The sequence below is a fragment of the Eschrichtius robustus genome, chromosome X (assembly GCF_028021215.1).
Source record: "Eschrichtius robustus isolate mEscRob2 chromosome X, mEscRob2.pri, whole genome shotgun sequence".
NCBI classification, from domain to species: domain Eukaryota; kingdom Metazoa; phylum Chordata; class Mammalia; order Artiodactyla; family Eschrichtiidae; genus Eschrichtius; species Eschrichtius robustus.
In genome coordinates this window covers 74,523,018-74,540,797 of record NC_090845.1, presented here as the reverse complement: position 1 = coordinate 74,540,797, position 17,780 = coordinate 74,523,018, and the positions used below count along the sequence as shown (strand labels likewise).

The 17,780-nt window shown below is 36.9% G+C and overlaps 1 protein-coding gene across 1 annotated transcript in view; it reads left to right on the top strand.

Moving 5' to 3' along the window:
• The window catches only part of POF1B (POF1B actin binding protein), a 145,568-nt gene extending 129,005 nt beyond the window's left edge, over window positions 1-16,563 (top strand). Inside the window, exons 15-17 of the mRNA XM_068533418.1 lie at window positions 134-216; window positions 14,778-14,892; window positions 16,401-16,563. Of these exons, the coding sequence (XP_068389519.1) occupies window positions 134-216; window positions 14,778-14,892; window positions 16,401-16,406 (204 nt within the window). The 3' untranslated portion in view covers window positions 16,407-16,563. The remainder of the gene's footprint in view (window positions 1-133; window positions 217-14,777; window positions 14,893-16,400) is intronic.
• The last annotated feature ends 1,217 nt before the right edge of the window (window positions 16,564-17,780 follow it).

The following is a 17,780-nucleotide window of genomic DNA, read 5'->3' as shown; positions in this document are numbered from 1 at the left end:
ACATTCTTACCTCAAGGCTAAAAAGGAAGGGAAAAAAGTAATTATTCTTAGTAACCTTGTTAAATGATCAAACATACTTCTTACCTCATGTTTCTATGGTTTTCAAATGATTATATTGTTTTTTATTTGTAAGGAACTATCGAAGTTGAGACAAGAAATATATTCATCTCATAACCAACCCTCCAGTGGTGGAAGGACAGCTATTACCACTAGAAAGTAATGTATTTTTAATGAAATTTGGGTATGAATTTGGTTATGATAATCCAAATTATAGCATGTTTAACTGATATATACGCCCCTAGACAGAGTTTGGTGTTTTCTGCTGGCCAATAATTCTACTGAAGAATGAATGTTCACAAAAAGACATAGCTATTATGGTCAACAAAATTCAAGAGCACACTTTTACTGTATTTACAATACAGTAAATACAATGAAAGTGAAAAGCAAATAATTAGTTGTTTAACCAACCATATTAGTCAGGACTCTTTCAGTTGCACATGGCAGAAACCCAACTTAAACTGGGAATTAGTTAATTCACGTAATTGGGATTTCTTGGTGTCCAGATGGATTTGTGTGATCAAAATATGTCTTCAGAAATCTGTCTTTATCTTTTGGCTCTGCTCTTTCCTGCATAGACGTTATTCTTAGGCAGGGTCTCTCCTCATGTTAGCAGTACGACCATAGCTTACATCTCAACAATTTAGCAAAACCAAATAGAAAGTGACTCTTTATGAATAGTTTCAGCAAAAGTCTATTTTGGATATTTCATATAAATGGAATAATCAAAATGTGGTCTTTGGTGACTGAATTCTTTCACTTTGCATGTTTTCAAGATTCATCCATGTTTTAGCATGCGTCAGTACTTTATTGATTTTTGTTACTAAATAATAGCCCATTTTATGGATGTACAACCTTTTATTTATCCATTCATCAACTGATGGACATTTAGGGGCTGTTTTCAATTTTGAAAAATGCTACTGTAAATATCTGGGTACAAATCTGTGTGGACATATGTGTTCATTTCTTTGAGTATATAAAGAAGAGTAGAATTGCTGAGCACATGGTAACTGTTTAACTTTTTGAAGAACTGCTAAACTTTTCCAAAACAGCTGCACCATTTTACATTCCCACCAGTGGTGTAAAAGGATTCCAATTTCTCTCTATCCTCCTAAACATTTGTTATTGTCTATCTTTTGGGTTGTAGCATTCTAAGGGGTGGGAAGTGGTATCTCATTGCACTCTTGATTTGTAGTTCTCCAATAATTAGTGTTGCATAGTATTTTTTCATGTGCTTATTGGCCATTTGTATATCTTCTTGAAGAAATGACTAAAGTCTTTCTTCATTTTTAAATTGTATTATTTTCTATTTTATTGTTGAATTGCAAGAGATATTTATATATTCTGGATACAAGTCCCTTACCAGAGATATGATTTGCAAACATTTTCTTCCATTCCATGGATTGTCTTTTCACTATCTTGATTGTATCATTTGCAACATAAGTTTTTAATTTTGAGAAAGTCCAATACATCTTTCTTTACTCACTTTTGCTTTTGGTATCATATATAAGAAACTATTGACTAATACAAGGTCATTAATATTTACACCCACATTGTCTTCTAAAGAGTTTTATATTTTTATCTATTACATTTAGATTTAGGATCTATTTGAGTTAATTTTTTATATGTTGTAAATTAGGTATCCAAGTTCATTCTTGTGAATGGGGATATCCAGTTGTCCCAGACTCATTTATGGAATATGCTATCCTTTCCCCCATTAACTTGACTTGGCATCCTTGTCAATCAAACTACCATAAATGTAAGGGCAAATATATAGACTCTCAGTTTTACTCCATTAATCTATTTATCTGTCTTTATGCTAGTACCACACTGTCTTGATTATTATAGCATTTTAGTTAAGTTGTGAAATCAGGAGTGTGAGTCTTTAAACTGTTCTTTTCAAGAAAGCTTTAGCTGTTCGTGGTCTTTTGCTTTTCCATATGAGATTTAGGTTAAGCTTGTTAAGATCCCACTGGAATTTTTACAGAAAATTCATTGAATATGTAGGACACTTTAGGTATTATTGCCATGTAAATGAAACTGTCTTCTGGTCAATAAGCATGGGATCCTTTTCAATTTAGATCCTCTTTAATTTCTTTTTCAAAAAATTTTATTGGAGTATAGTTGATTTACAATGTTGTGTTAACATTCAGGTGTACAGCAAAGTTAATCAGTTATACATATACATATATCCATTCTTTGTTTAGATTCTTTTCCCATACAGGCAAGTACAGAGTACTGAATAGATTTCCCTGTGCTATACAGCAGGTCCTTATTAGTTATCTATTCTATATATAGTAGTGTGTTTATGTCAATCCCAACCTCCCAATTTATCCCTCCCCTGCTTATCCCCTGGTAACCATGTTTGTTTTCTACATCTGTGACTCTACTTCTGTTTTCTAAATAAGTTCATTTGTACACTTTTTTTTAGATTCCACACATAAGTGATATCATATGGTATTTGTCTGAGTCTGACTTACTTTACTCACTATGACAATCTCTAGGTCCATCCATGTTGCCACAAATGGCATTATTTTGTTATTTTATGCAATAGTCCATTGTATATATGTACTGCATCTTCTTTATCCATTCCTCTTTTGATGAACATTTAGGTTGCTTCCATGTCCCAGCTACTGTAAATAGTGCTGCAGTGAACATTGTTCTGCATGTATCTTTTTGAATTATGGTTTTCTCCAGAAATATGCCCAGGAGTTGGGTTGCTTGGTCATATGGTAGTTCTATTTTTAGTTTTTTAAGGAACCTCCATACTGGTCTGCATAGTGGCTGTACCAATTGACATTCCCACCAACAGTGTAGGAGGATTCCCCTTTCTCCATACCCTCTCCAGCATTTATTGTTTGTAAATTTTTTGATGATGGCCATTTTGACTGGTGTGAGGTGAAACCTCATTGTAGTTTTGATTTGCATTTTTCTAATAATTAGCAATGTTAAGCATCTTTTCATGTGCTTTTTGTCCACCTGTATGTCTTCTTTGGAGAAAAGTCTATTTAGATTTTCAGCCCACTTTTTGATTGGGTTTTTTGATTTTTTGATATTGAGCTTCATGAACTGTTTGTATAGTTTGGAGATTAATCTCTTGTGGGTTGCTTCATTTGGAAATATTTTCTCCCACTCTGAGGATTGTCTTTTTGTTTTGTTTATGGCTTCCTTCGTTGTGCAAAAGTTTTTAAGTTTACTTAGATCCCATTTGTCTTTTTTTTGTTTTTATTTTCACTTTCACTATGCTAGGAGGTGCATCAAAAAAGAGTTTGCTGTGCTTTATATCAAAGAGTGTTCTACCTATGTTTTATTCTAAGAGTTTTATAGTGTCTGGCCTTACATTTAGGTCTTTAATCCATTTTGAGTTTATTTTTGAGTATGGTGTTAGGGAGTGTTCTAACTTCATTCTTTTACATGTAGCTCTCCAGTTTTCCCAGCACCACTTTTTGAAGAGACTGTTTTTTCTCCATTGTATATTCTTGCCTCTTTAGTCATAGATTACGTGACCATAGGTGTGTGGGTTTATCTCTGGACTTTCTATCCTGTTCCGTTGATCTATATTTCTGTTTTGTGCCGGTACCATACTGTCTTGATGACTGTAGCTTTGTAGTATAGTCTGAAGTCAGGGAGCCTGATTCCTCCAGCTCCGTTTTTCTGTCTCAGGATTCCTGTGGCTATTCATGGTCTTTTGTGTTTCCATACAAATTGTGAAATTTTTTGTTCTACTTCTGTGAAAAATGCCATTGGTAATTTGATAAGGATTGCATTGAATCTGTAGATTGCTTTGGGTAGTATAGTCATTTTCTCAATATTGATTCTTCCAATCGAAGACTATGGTATATCTCTCCATCTGTTTGTGTCGTCTTTGATTTCTTTCATTGACATCTTGTAGTTTTCTGAGTACAGGTCTTTTGCCTCCTTTGATAGGTTTATTCCTAGGTATTTTATTCTTTTTGATGTGATGGCAAATGGGATTGTTTCCTTAATTTCTCTTTCTGATCTTTCGTTGTTAGTGTATGGGAATGCAAGAGATTTCTGTGTATTAATTTTGTATCCTGCAACTTTACCAAATTCACTGATTAGCTTTAGTAGTTTAATGGTAGAATCTTTAGGATATTCTATGTATATATCATGTCATCTGCAAACAGTGACAGCTTTACTTCTTTTCTGAAATGGATTCTTTTCATTTCCTTTTTCTTCTGTGATTGCTGTGGCTGAAACTTCCAAAACTATGTTGAATAATAGTGGTGAGAGTGGGAAACCCTGTCTTGTTCCTGATCTTAGTGGAAATGGTTTGTTTTTCACCATTGAGAATGATGTCACCTGTGGGTTTGTCATATATGGCCTTTATTATGGTGAGGTAAGTTCCCTCTATGCCTACTTTCTGGAGAATTTTTTTTCATAAATGGGTGTTGAATTTTGTCAAAAGCTTTCTCTGCATCTATTGAGATTATCATATGGTTTTTATCCATCAGTTTGTTAATATGGTGTATCACATTGATTGATTTGCCTATATTGAAGAATCCTTGCATTCCTGGGATAAACCTCACTTGATCATGGTGTATGATCCTTTTAAGGTGCTGTTGGATTCCGTTTGCTAGTATTTTGTTGAGGATTTTTGCATCTATGTTCATCACTAATATTGGCCTGTGGTTTTCTTTCTTTGTGACATCTTTGTCTGGTTTTGGTATCAGGGTGATGGTGGCCTCGTAGAATGAGTTTGGGAGTGTTCCTCGCTCTGCTGTATTTTGGAAGAGTTTGAGAAGGATAGGTGTTAGCTCTTCTCTAAATGTTTGATAGAATTCGCCTGTTAAGCCATCTGGTCATGGGCTTTTGTTTGTTGGAAGATTTTTAATCACAGTTTCAATTTCAGTGCTTGTGATTGGTCTGTTTATATTTTCTGTTTCCTCCTGGTTCAATCTTGGAAGGTTGTGCTTTTCTAAGAATTTGTCCATTTCTTCCAGGTTGTCCATTTTATTGGCATACAGTTGCTTGTAGTAATCTCTCATGATCCCTTGTATTTCTGCAATGTCAGTTGTTACTTCTCCTTTTTCATTTCTAATTCTGTTGATTTGAGTCTTCTACTTTTCTTTCATGATGAGTCCAGCTAATGGTTTATCAATTTTGTTTATCATCTCAAACAAGCAGCTTTTAGTTTTATTGATCTTTGCTATCGTTTCCTTCATTTCCTCTTCATTTATTTCTGATCTGATCTTTATGATTTCTTTCCTTCTGCTAACTGTGGGGGTTTTTTGTTCTTCTTTCTCTAATTGCTTTAAGTGTAAGGTTAGGTTGTTTATTTGAGGCGTTTCTTGTTTCTTGAGTTAGGATTTTATTGCTATAAACTTCCCTCTTAGAACTGCTTTTGCTGCATCCCACAGGTTTTGGGTCGTCGTGTTTTCATTGTCATTTGTTTCTAGGTATTTTTTGATTTCCTCTTTGATTTCTTCAGTGATCTCTTGTTCATTTAGCAGTGTATTGTTTAGCCTCCATGTATTGGTATTTTTTACAGATTTTTTTCCTGTAATTGACATCTAGTCTCATAGTGTTGTGGTCAGAAAAGATATTTGATATGATTTCAATTTTCTTAAATTTACCAAGGCTTGATTTGTGACCCAAGATATGGCCTATCCTGGAGAATGTTCCATGATCACTTGACAAGAAAGTGTATTCTGTTGTTTTTGGACAAAATGTCCTATAAATATCAGTTAAGCCCATCTTGTTTAATGTATCATTTAAAGCTTGTGTTTCCTTATTTATTTTCATTTTGGATGATCTGTCCATTGGTGAAAGTGGGGTGTTAAAGTCTCCTACTATTATTGTGTTACTGTCGATTTCCCCTCTTACGGCTGTTAGCATTTGCCTTAAGTGTTGAGGTGCTCCTATGTTGGGTGCATAAACATTTACAATTGTTATATCTTCTTCTTGAATTGATCCCTTGATCATTATGTAGCGTCCTTCTTTGTCTCTTGTTACAGTCTTTATTTTAAAGTCTATTATGTCTGATATGAGAATTCCTACTCCAGCTTTCTTTTGATTTCCATTTGCACGGAATATCTTTTTTCCATCCCCTCACTTTCGATCTGTATGTGTCCCTAGGTCTGAAGTGGGTCTCTTGTAGACAGCATATATACGGGTCTTGTTTTTGTATCCATTCAGCCAGTCTATGTCTTTTGGTTGGAGCATTTAATCCATTTACATTTAAGTTAGTTATTGATATGTATGTTCCTATTACCATTTTCTTAATTGTTTTGGGTTTGTTGTTGTAGGTCTTTTCCTTCTCTTGTTTTTCCTGCCTAGAAAAGTTCCTTTAGCATTTGTTGTAAAGCTGGTTTGGTGGTGCTGAATTCTTTTAGCTTTTGCTTGTCTCTGAAGGTTTTAATTTCTTTTTCGAATCTGAATGAGATCTTTGCTGGGTAGAATAATCTTGGTTGTAGATTCTTCCGTTTCATCACTTTAAATATTTCCTGCCACTCCCTTCTGGCTTGCAGAGTTTCTGTTGAAAGATCAGCTGTTAGCTTTATGGGGATTCCCTTGTATGTTATTTATTGTTTTTCCCTTTTTGCTTTTAATATTTTTTCTCTGTATTTAATTTTTCATAGTTTGATTAGTATGTGTCAGCATGTTTCTCCTTGGTTTTATCCTGTAGGGATTCTCTGTGCTTCCTGGACTTGATTGACTATTTCCTTCCCCATATTAGGGAAGTTTTCAACTATAATCTCGTCAAATATTTTCTCAGTCCCTTTCTTTTTCTCTTCTTCTTCTGGGACCCATATAATTCGAATGTTGGTGCATTTAATGTTGTCCCAGAGGTCCCTGAGACTGTCCTCAATTCTTTTCATTCTTTTTTCTTTATTCTGCTCTGCGGTAGTTATTTCCTCTATTTTATCTTCCAGGTCACTTATCCGTTCTTCTGCCTCACTTATTCTGCTATTGATTCCTTCTAGAGAATTTTTAATTTCATTTATTGTGTTGTTCTTCATTGTTTGTTTGCTCTTTCATTCTTCTAGGTCCTTGTTGAACGTTTCTTGTATGTTCTCCATTGTACTTGCAAGATTTTGGATCATCTTTACTATCATTACTCTGAATTCTTTTTCAGGTAGACTGCCTATTTCCTCTTCATTTGTTTGGTCTGGTGGGTTTTTACCTTGCTCCTTCATCTGCTTTGTGTTTCTCTGTCTTCTCATTTTGCTTAAGCTAATGTGTTTGGGGTCTCCTTTTTGCAGGCTGCAGGTTCATAGTTCCCTTTGTTTTTGGTGTCTGCCCCCAGCGGGTAAGGTTGGTTCAGTGGGTTGTGTAGGCTTCCTGGTGGAGGGGACTGGTGCCTGTGTTCTAGTGGCTGTGGGCAGATCTTTTCTTTCTGGTGGGCAGGACTATGTCCAGTGGTGTGTTTCGGGGTGTGTGTGAACTTATTATGATTTTAGGCAGCTTCTCTGCTAGTGGGTGGGGTTTTGTTCCTGTCTTGCTGGTTGTTTGGCATAGGGTGTCCAGCACTGGAGCTTCCTGGTCGTTGAGTGAAGCTTTGTCTTAGCGTTGAGATGGAGATCTCTGGGAGAACTTTTGCTGATTGATATTACGAGTGGCTGTTAGGTCTCTCGTGGACCAATATCCTGAACTCGGCTCTCCCAACTCAGAAGCTCAGGCCTGACACCCGGCCAGAGAACCAAGACCCTGTCAGCCACACAACTCAGAAGAAAAGTGAGAAAAGAAAAAAGAAAGAAAAAAACATGAAGTTATTAAAATAAAAAATATTATTATAATAAAATAAAGTCATTAGTAAAGAAAAGGAAGACAGCAAGTAAACCAATAAACTAATCCACCAATGATAAGAAGTGCTAGAAACTATTCTAAAAAACTGGACAGACAGAACCCTAGGACAAATGGTAAAAGCAAACCTATACAGACAAAATCACACAAAGAAGCATATACATACACACTCACAAAAATGGAAAAAGGAAAAAAAAAAAAATATATATATATATATAAATATAAGGAAGAGCGAAACCAAATCAATAAACAAATCTGCCAATGATAATAAGCTCTAAATACTAAACTAAGGTAAACATAATATTAGAAACAAATTAGATGCAGAAAGCAAACCCCAATTCTATAGTTGCTCCTAAAGTCCACTACCTCAATTTTGGGATGATTCATTGTCTATTCAGGTGTTCCACAGATGCAGGGTACATCAAGTTGATTGTGGAGATTTAATCCGCTGCTCCTGAGGCTGCTGGGTGGGGTTTCCCTTTCTCTTCTTTGTTCACACAGCTCCTGGGATTCAGCTTTGGATTTGGCCCCGCCTCTGAATGTAGGTCACCCTCTGGCATCTGTTCTTCTCCCAGGCAGGAGGGGGTTAAAGGATCAGCTGATTAGGGGGCTCTGGCTCACTCAGGCCGGTGGGTAGGAGGCGTACAGAATGCAGGGTGAGCCTGTGGCGGCAGAGGCCAGTAGTGACGTTGCAACAGCCTGAGGTGCTCTGTGTGTTATCTTGAGGAAGTTGTCCCTGTATCACAGGACCCTGGCAGTGGCGGGCTGCACAGGCTCCTGGGAAGGGTGGTGTAGATAGTGACCTGTACTTGCACACAGGATTCTTGGTGGCTGCAGCAGCAGCGTTAGCGTTTCATGCCCGTCTCTGATGTACACACTGATAGCCGCGGCTCGCACCAGTCTCTGAAGCTCATTTAGGCAGTGCTCTGAATCCTCTTTCCTTGCACACCCTTTTGGGAAGTCTGAGGTCTCCTGCCAGCATTCAGTAGGTGTTGTGTAGGAGTTGTTCCACATGTAGATGTATTTTTGATGTATTTGTGGGTAGGAAGGTGTTCTCCACGTCTTACTCCTCCGCCCTCTTAAAGGTCCTCTGCCTCTAGTGTATTTTTATTTTCATTACTCTGTTGTTCATCTCTGTTTGTTCTTTAGTTCTTCTAGGTGTTTGTTAAACTTTTCTTGTATCTTCTCAATCCATGCCTCCATTCTTTTTCTGAGATCTTGGATCATCTTTACTATCATTGTTCTGAATACTTTTTTAGACAGATTGCTTATCTCCTCTTCATCTAGTTGTTCTTGTAGGTTTTTTTCTTGCTCCTTTGCCTGCAACATATTTCTTTGTCATCTCATTTTGTCAGACTTACTGTGTTTGTGGTCTCCTTTCCACAGTCTGCAGGACTGTACTTCCTCTTGCTTCTGTTGTCTGCCGCCTGGTGGGTGAGGTTGGTCCATTGGCTTGTGCTGTTATCCCATTGGTAAGGTGTTTGATTGGTGTTGTGGTGATCAGAGCCTGCCCTGGATATTGAGAGGACCTCCCCTTTGCTCCCAGTGGCTGTTACTGCCCTGTCAGGGGCGGGGTCTTCTCCCTATTTGTTGGAGTAGAGTGCCCTGTATCTTTTTCTTGGCTGTGATTCAGATCTGTGGTATGGTGTGAGGTATGTGGGATTGGAGGACTCCCACTGGGAGAGAAGCCAATGAGTGTTCCTCCTCTGGAGGTGTTCACTGTGAATGTGCTCTGTTGTGTCCTCTTTCATCCGTTGTGTGGACTCACAAAGTACACTGCTGTTGGCACTGCTCTTGGTCCCACCTTAACTGTGGGTATGCCAGCAATTGGCCCTGGTGACTCTCAGGCATTATTTTCACCCAGTCACTGGCACAGATCCACTGAGGTCAGGTCCTAGGACTGCAGTACTCATTCACCTGGACCTGCCGTGGGAGCTATGGAGGCTGCTCAGACTCTGGTCTGGTGCATTTCCCGTGTGTACATGTCCACAAATCCCACAGCTGCTAATGCCATATCCATCCGAGCTGCAGGAGTTCTTGTCCTTTTGGATGTTTCACAGGTGCTGAATTTAGGAAACCATCAACAGAGGTTTTACTCCACAGTTCGTTCAGCTCCGAGGAGAGATTTCAGCTCTTCTTCCTTAGTCACACAGCCCCTGGCTCTCAGTGGTGGTTTCAGCCCCTACTCTGGGTGGATTTCCTAGTGGTGGGAGCTATCCTTCCCCTTCTGGGACAGTGGGGCAGGCCCAGGTACCCACTGTCAGATTTCCCTGTAGTGAGAGCTATCCATGTGCTCCCTAGATAGTGGGGCATGTCCTGGCACCCACTGGTGGACTTCCTTGTAGTGAGAGCTATTGGGGCACTCCTGGCACAGTCGGATGGGTTCCAGTGTCTGCCTGTGGGTCTGGAAGAGGTGGCCAGTGTCTGCCTGTGGGTCTGGAAGAGGTGGCCAGTGCCTGCCTCTGGAGACCAAGATGGAGGTGGTGACTCACACCCACCCTGAGAACTCCTCTAGGGAGTGTCCCGTTGACTGGGAGCACTCATAGGGAAAGAAGCTTGTGGTCCCATCCCTCTCCTCATGCACCTCCCAATAATGGTGCCTTGCTTCTCTGGTGGGCCAAGGCTTCTTCATGGTATACCTTCAGTTGCCACTGCCTGACCTCTTCAGGCTGCTTCCACACCTATCCCTGGTCCTCTCTCTGGGACTGAACTTCGGAGTCTGAGCTTCAGCACCCAACCCCCACCCTCACGAACAGAGGAGTGTCTCAGGTTGGGGAATGCAGGGTGGCAGTGCCAACCCTCTGTGCAGGTTACTCTCCATTTTGCCTTACACGAACTGGTTGCTGCTCTCCCCTCTTAAGCTCCAAAACTCCCCCTTCATCCAGTCCGATCTCTCCACTGGTGAGCAGACTTTCCAAGGTGCGGGAACCTTTCTTCTTTCCCAGCTCCCTCCCTGTCCTGATTCCTTTTTTTTTTCCTTTTGTCTTAGCAGGTTATGTGGAGGTTTTCTTGTCTTTTCAGAAGTTTGAGGTCTTCTGTCAGCTCTGTTTTGTAGTTTGTATCTCTCAAGGAATTGGTGCATGTCATCTAAGTTATCAAGTTTTTTTTGGCATAAAATTGTCATAATACTCCTTTATTATGTTTTCAAGACAAAGGATCTCCTTTAAAATTTTAAAAATTGAGATATAATTAACTTATAACATTATTTTAGTTTTGGATGTACAAAATAATGATTCACTATATGTATACTGCTAAATGATCACCACAATAAGTCTAGTTAACACCCATCACCATCCATAGTTACAAATTTTTTTCTTGTGATGAGAACTTTATAAGATCTAATTTTTTAGCAACTTTCAATTATCCAATGCAGTGTTATTAACTATAGTCACCACACTGTTCATTACATCCCCAGGACTTATTTATTTTATAACTGGAAGTTTGTACTTTTTGACCACTTTCACCCATTTTGCCCACTCCCACCCCCCACCTCTGGCAACCACCAATATATTCTCTTATCTATGAGTTCATTTGTTTTAGATTCCATGTATAAGTGAGATAATATGGTATTTGTCTTTCTCTCTCTGACTTATTTCACTTTGCATAATGCCCTCAAGGTCCGTCCATGCTGTCATAAATGGTAGGATTTCCTTCATTTATGGCTGAATAATATTCTAGTTTGGGGCGGGGTGGTGGTGGGATGAATTGGGAGATTGGGATTGACATATATACACTAATATGTATAAAACAGATAATTAACAAGAACCTGCTGTATTTTTAAAAAATAAATAAAATTTAAAAAAAACTAAAAAAATATTCCAGTGTGTGTGTAAATATATATATTATATATATAATATTTTATTTATCCATTCTAACATTGATGCGCACTTACATTTATTCCATGTCTTGACTATTGTAAATAATGCCACAGTGAACATGAGGGTGTAGATACATTATAGTGTTTTCATTTCCTCTTGATAAATACCCAGAAGTGACATTGCTGGGTAATATGCTAGTTTTATTTTTAAGTTTTTAAGGAACCTCCATACTATTTTTCATAGTGGCTGCACCAGTATGCATTCCCACCCACAGTGCACAAGGGTTCCCTTTTCTCCACATCTTGCCAACACTTGCAATTTCTTGTCTTATTGTTAATAGCCATTCTAAGACATGTGTGAGGTGATAGCTTCTCTTTCTTAATATCTGTAAATTGTGTGCTCCTTCTTTGCTAACTAGTCTGCTTAGAACTGTATCAATTTTAGTGATATTCTTAAAGATTTTTCATTATTGTTTTTATCTATTTTATTGGCTTATTGGGTATATTACTTTTTTATGATTGTTATAAGTTTTAAAGTATTCCTTTTTATCTTATCACAGTCTCTTCAAATAATATACCTCATCACATGTAGCATACAAACTTTATGGTAGTATACTTCCATTTCCCCTTCATGATTTTTTGCTATTTTTTTCATCTATATGTATTTTTTTTTAGTCCAAATTTTTTTATTGAGGTATAGTTGATCTACAATATTAAATAAGTTTTAAGTATACTACATAGTGAATCACAATTTTAAAGGTTATATTCTATTTTTAGTTACTATAAAGTATTGGATATATTCCCTGTTTTGTACAATATATCCTTATAGCTTATTTCATTTTATTTTTTTTAACATCTTTATTGGAGTATAATTGCTTTACAATGGTGTGTTTGTTAGTTTCTGCTGTATAACAAAGTGAATCAGCTATACATAAACATATATCTCTATATCTCCTCCCTCTTGCGTCTCCCTCCCATCCTCCCTATCCCACCCCTCTAGGTGGATACAAAGCACCGAGCTGATCTCCCTGTGTGATTTGGCTGCTTCCCACTAGCTATCTATTTTACATTTGGTAGTGTATATGTGTCCATGCCACTCTCTCACTTCGTCCCAGCTGACCCTTCCCCATCCCTGTGTCCTCAAGTCCATTCTCTACATCTGCATCTTTATTCCTGTCCTGCTCCTAGGTTCTTCAGTACAATTTTTTTTTAGATTCCATATATATTTGTTAGCATACAGTATTTGTTTTCCTCTTTCTGACTTACTTCACTCTGTATGACAGACTCTACGTCCATCCATCTCACTACAAATAACTCAATCTCGTTTCTTTTTATGGATGAGTAATATTCCATTGTATATATGTGCCACATCTTCTTTATCCATTCATCTGTCGATGGACACTTAGGTTGCTTCCATGTCCTGACTATTGTAAACAGAGCTGCAATGAACATTGTGATACATGACTCTTTCTGAATTATGGTTTTCTTGGGGTATATGCCCAGTAGTGGGATTGCTGGGTCGTATGGTAGCTCTATTTTTAGTTTTTAAGGAACCTCCATACTTTTCTTCATAGTGGCTGTATCAATTTACATTCCCACCAACAGTGCAAGAGGGTTCCCTTTTCTCCACACCCTCTCCAGCATTTATTGTTTCTAGATTTTTTGATGATGGCCATTCTGACTGGTGTGAGGTGATACCTCATTGTAGTTTTGATTTGCATTTCTCAAATGATTAGTGACATTGAGCGTCCTTTCATGTGTTTTTGGCAATCTGTATATCTTCTTTGGAGAAATGTCTATTTAGGTCTTCTGCCCATTTTTGGATTGGGTTGTTTGTTTTTTTTATATTGAGCTGCATGAGCTGCTTTTAAATATTGGAGATTAATCCTTTGTCAGTTGCTTCATTAGCAAATATTTTCTCCCATTCTGAGGGCTGTCTTTTCGTCTTGTTTATGTTTTCCTTTGTCGTGCAAAAGCTTTTAAGTTTCATTAGGTCCCATTGGTTTATTTTTGTTTTTATTTCCATTACTCTAGGTGGTGGGTCAAAAAGGATCTTGCTGTGATTTATGTCATAGAGTGTTCTGCCTATGTTTTCCTCTAAGAGTTTTATAGTGTCTGGCCTTACATTTAGGTCTTTAATCCATTTTGGGCTTATTTTTGTGTATGGTGCTAGGGAGTGTTCTAATTTCATTCTTTTACATGTAGCTGTCCAGTTTTCCGAGCACCACTTATTGAAGAGGTTGTCTTTTCTCCATTGTATATTCTTGCCTCCTTTATCAACGATAAGGTGACCACATATGTGTGGGTTCATCTATGGGCTTTCTATTCTGTTCCTTTGATCTATATTTCTGTTTTTGTGCCAGTACCATACTCTCTTGATGACTGTAGCTTTGTAGTATAGTCTGAAGTCAGGGAGCCTGATTTTTCCAGCTCCATTTTTCTGTCTCAAGATTCCTTTGGCTACTCGGGGTCTTTTGTGTTTCCATACAAATTGTGAAATATTTTGTTCTAGTCCTGTGAAAAATGCCATTGGTAGTTTATCTCACTTCTAAGGCAATAGTCTTTTGTAGTATTTGCATGATGCCCTCTAGTATTAGGAGGTCTTTCCATTCTGGTTAGTGGAACACAGACTGGAGTTTCCTTTACTATGTGAACTCCAGGAATTTGAAGACTGCTCTTTTTCAGTGCTTCTTTCCCCAGCCTCAGTAGCTTTTTCACAAGCCTGCACTGATCAGTGCTCACCCCAAGACTTGTGGGGGAACTCTCTACAGATCCCGTGACCTCTCTCCAACTATGTAACTCTCTCCTGTCTGGTATTCTGCTCCACAAATTCTGACTCCAGGCAGTGAGCTAGGCACTTGTAGGGCTCATGTCATTTGCTTCCCTTCTCTGGGATCACTGTCTTGTGCAGCCAGTGGTCCATTATTGCCAGAAGCAAAAGTACTTCCCTCTTACTCTCTTGAAAATAGCAGTGGTAAATCTTTGTACCACTGAGAAGAGATTTTCTTTTTAGAAAGAGTTAAAAGTCATTCAAAGCCAAATTAATTAAATAAGGAGGATCAAACTAGGAGTGACTAAAAAGTAATGAGAGTTATTTTCTTGTCCAGCTTGTAAACGAACTTCTTTTTCTGTATAGGTACAGGTCACAATATCCAATCCTAGGCCTCCTGTATGATGACTATGAATATATACCACCAGGTAGTGACACACGGACTACTGTGATTGAGAAAACAGAAGACAAATGGACTTGTGTAAGTTCACTTGGGCATTTCTCGAGTATATAATTAGGGAGAAAAAATCCTAAGGCCATTGTGTTGTGTTAGCAGAGTTTCTCAACCTCAGCACTATTAACATTTTGGGCTGGATAATTTGATGTGGGGGGACTGCCCTGCACATTGTAGGACATTCTAAAACGATGTAGAATCTGACTTTTAACACTATGAAAATGACAGCCTTTGTCTTGTTATGTTAAAAACTTCTTAGGTACTGAAAGCAGGTAAAACTAATCTATGGTTATTAAAGTCAGGAAGTGGTTGGTTATCCTCAAGGTCGGGTACTGATTGGAAGGAAACAAAAGGAGGACTACTGGGGTACTAATAATATGCTGTTTCTTGATCTGAGTGATAGTTGCATAAACATGTTCAGTTTGGGAAAATTCATTTAGTTGTACACCTATATGTGCACTTTTCCTATGTTTATTATACTTCAATAAAAGTCTTAAAATGCTTAAGTATATCATGATGAGCAATAATAGATAAATATATGTCAATCAATTATTCTGTAGAACCTTTTGAGGAAATTTTTAAATGTAGATTTATCATTAATAAAATACTGCAGATGTATAATTAATAAATTACTACAGATGCAGTTAATAAAATTAAACATCTGTTAAATAACTCACTTTAAAAAATTATCTTTTGGTTGAACAAGCTCAAATATTTGAATAAACCAAAAAATTCAGAAAGTTGTTAGCTCTGAAGCACTTCTCTGACTACAATCAAGCCATCAATCTTGTATATATGATTATCCATTATCAGTGAAAGCAACCAACACTTAGTAACCCTAAAATAAAAATTTAAGCTTTGAAATATATTGTGCTTCTTAGGTCATTAATTAGTTGAGAATAATTTATTACTGATTATTAATTGATAAAGGGTACTTGGTGGCCCAAGAACCAGATGAGCAACAAGAGAAAGTCAGCATAGGATTTAAAATTTGTCACTCAAAGTTTATTTGATTCTGAAATTTAATACTGAGAAGCAATTGCTGCTACTAACCACATGTGTCTCAGAGGTGGCATCAATGTGAAGACCTACCAAATAAAGGGTCTACAGAATAATAGTCATTACTTCTCCTTTCATTAACAGCATACAGCAATGAACATCAAACTCAGTATCTGAAGGGACTAGATACTGATAGCAAATTCAAAATATATTTAAGTAAATTTACAGATGATAGATCTGTATTTATTAACAGAGACTTTTGGACATATTTAACCTCTAACTATAACACCAAGGAGTAAATCTACTCACATCTCCCTCCCTTGTGCTTAAAATCATTTGAAACATATACCTTGGCTAAAGTCAGACAAACCATTGTTTCATTGAATATACATATAAAAAGTGCCAAAACAGTGCCATACATTTCCCTTGGTATTATTCATATCAATTTAAATCAGTTTTACAACTGTGTGCATACAATTACAATGTTTTCAATTAATTATAAGCCATTCTAAACTGACTTTTTTTTTCTTTTCTAGCCGTGAATGAATCTCCAACTCAAAGGAATTTTTTTTGTCTTCATTAGTACTTTGTTATTTTTCCATAACTAAAGTCAGTCAATATTTTGAACCATGCTACTACCCAGCAAATCTAATGGAATTAATTAGATATACAGATGAGAGTTTCTCCAACCATTTATAAGGCCTGAATCCTTTCTATCACATTTTTGTATTCAGCATAGCAACACGCCACTTTTTTTTTTTAACATCTTTATTGGAGTATAATTGCTTTACAAGGGACAACACACTGCTTTTAAAACTCAATTACAGGCACTGTAGGACTTAATCCACTATTTTTCAATAGGGTGCTTCCTAGACACTGAATTAACTTTGTTGGGGTAGAGATTTTACAAGTTATTCCATTAGAAGATTTTTCTATGATATTAGATGTGCAATTTAGCTACAAGAGTAAATACTGTGTTTTAACAACAACAACAAAAAGCAATACTATTGAATTAAAAATATACAGCATATATTTGCTTTTCTCACATTAGACCTTGTGATTAAAAGAGGTGATTTATTACATGCTATTTATACCTCTTGGAGACAGAACTAAATCAAAGGTGATGATTAATTTCATTTAGCAGGGAAGTGGGAAGTATATTTTTAAAGTACCTAAATCCACTAAATTGTACATTATGCTATTATGGTTCTAAGTACATACAAGTAGCTTGGCAAATCTGTTCTTTTGAAGCATATCATCCCCAAATGAGCCCACCCACTTCCTTAAAAACCTGTAACACTATTATTGTAGTAGCGGGTGGAAGGAAGGTGGGCTTTTTTTATAGCAGTAGACAAAACAACATTGAAATACTGTGTAAAAGCTTAGGGAATAAAAATAGCAAAAACAAATACTTGATATATGTATTCTACTTGGGAGAGACTTTATAGTAGAATATTTAATGTACTTAGAAGTTGGTTGATTAATTGGGTTCTAATGACCTTACTAAAAGTGAACTAAAGTATTTTCTAAATACATTAGTAGATAAGAATGAAATTTTAAAATGTCAAACCCTTTGGTTAAAGTTAAGAATTAGCAAAAATTAAAATGTTTGCATTTGACAAAGTATAGATTAAGGTAACAAATAAATTTGGGTTTACATGTGAATGAGATTTTGCACTGAAATGTCTCTGCAAGTAACTATATAGAATTCTGTCATTCTTTATAATTATATTCTAATAATTATCCATTATACTAAGAAACTGTTAAGATAGGAACATATAAGGCACTACATGAAATCAAACCACAAATGAAGAGAAAAAATGCGTTTAATACTTATATAAATATCCAAATAAGTCTTGTTATGAAGCTAAAAGCTTTATTTTATTTTCTTAATACCTCGACTAAAATGTTAAGCT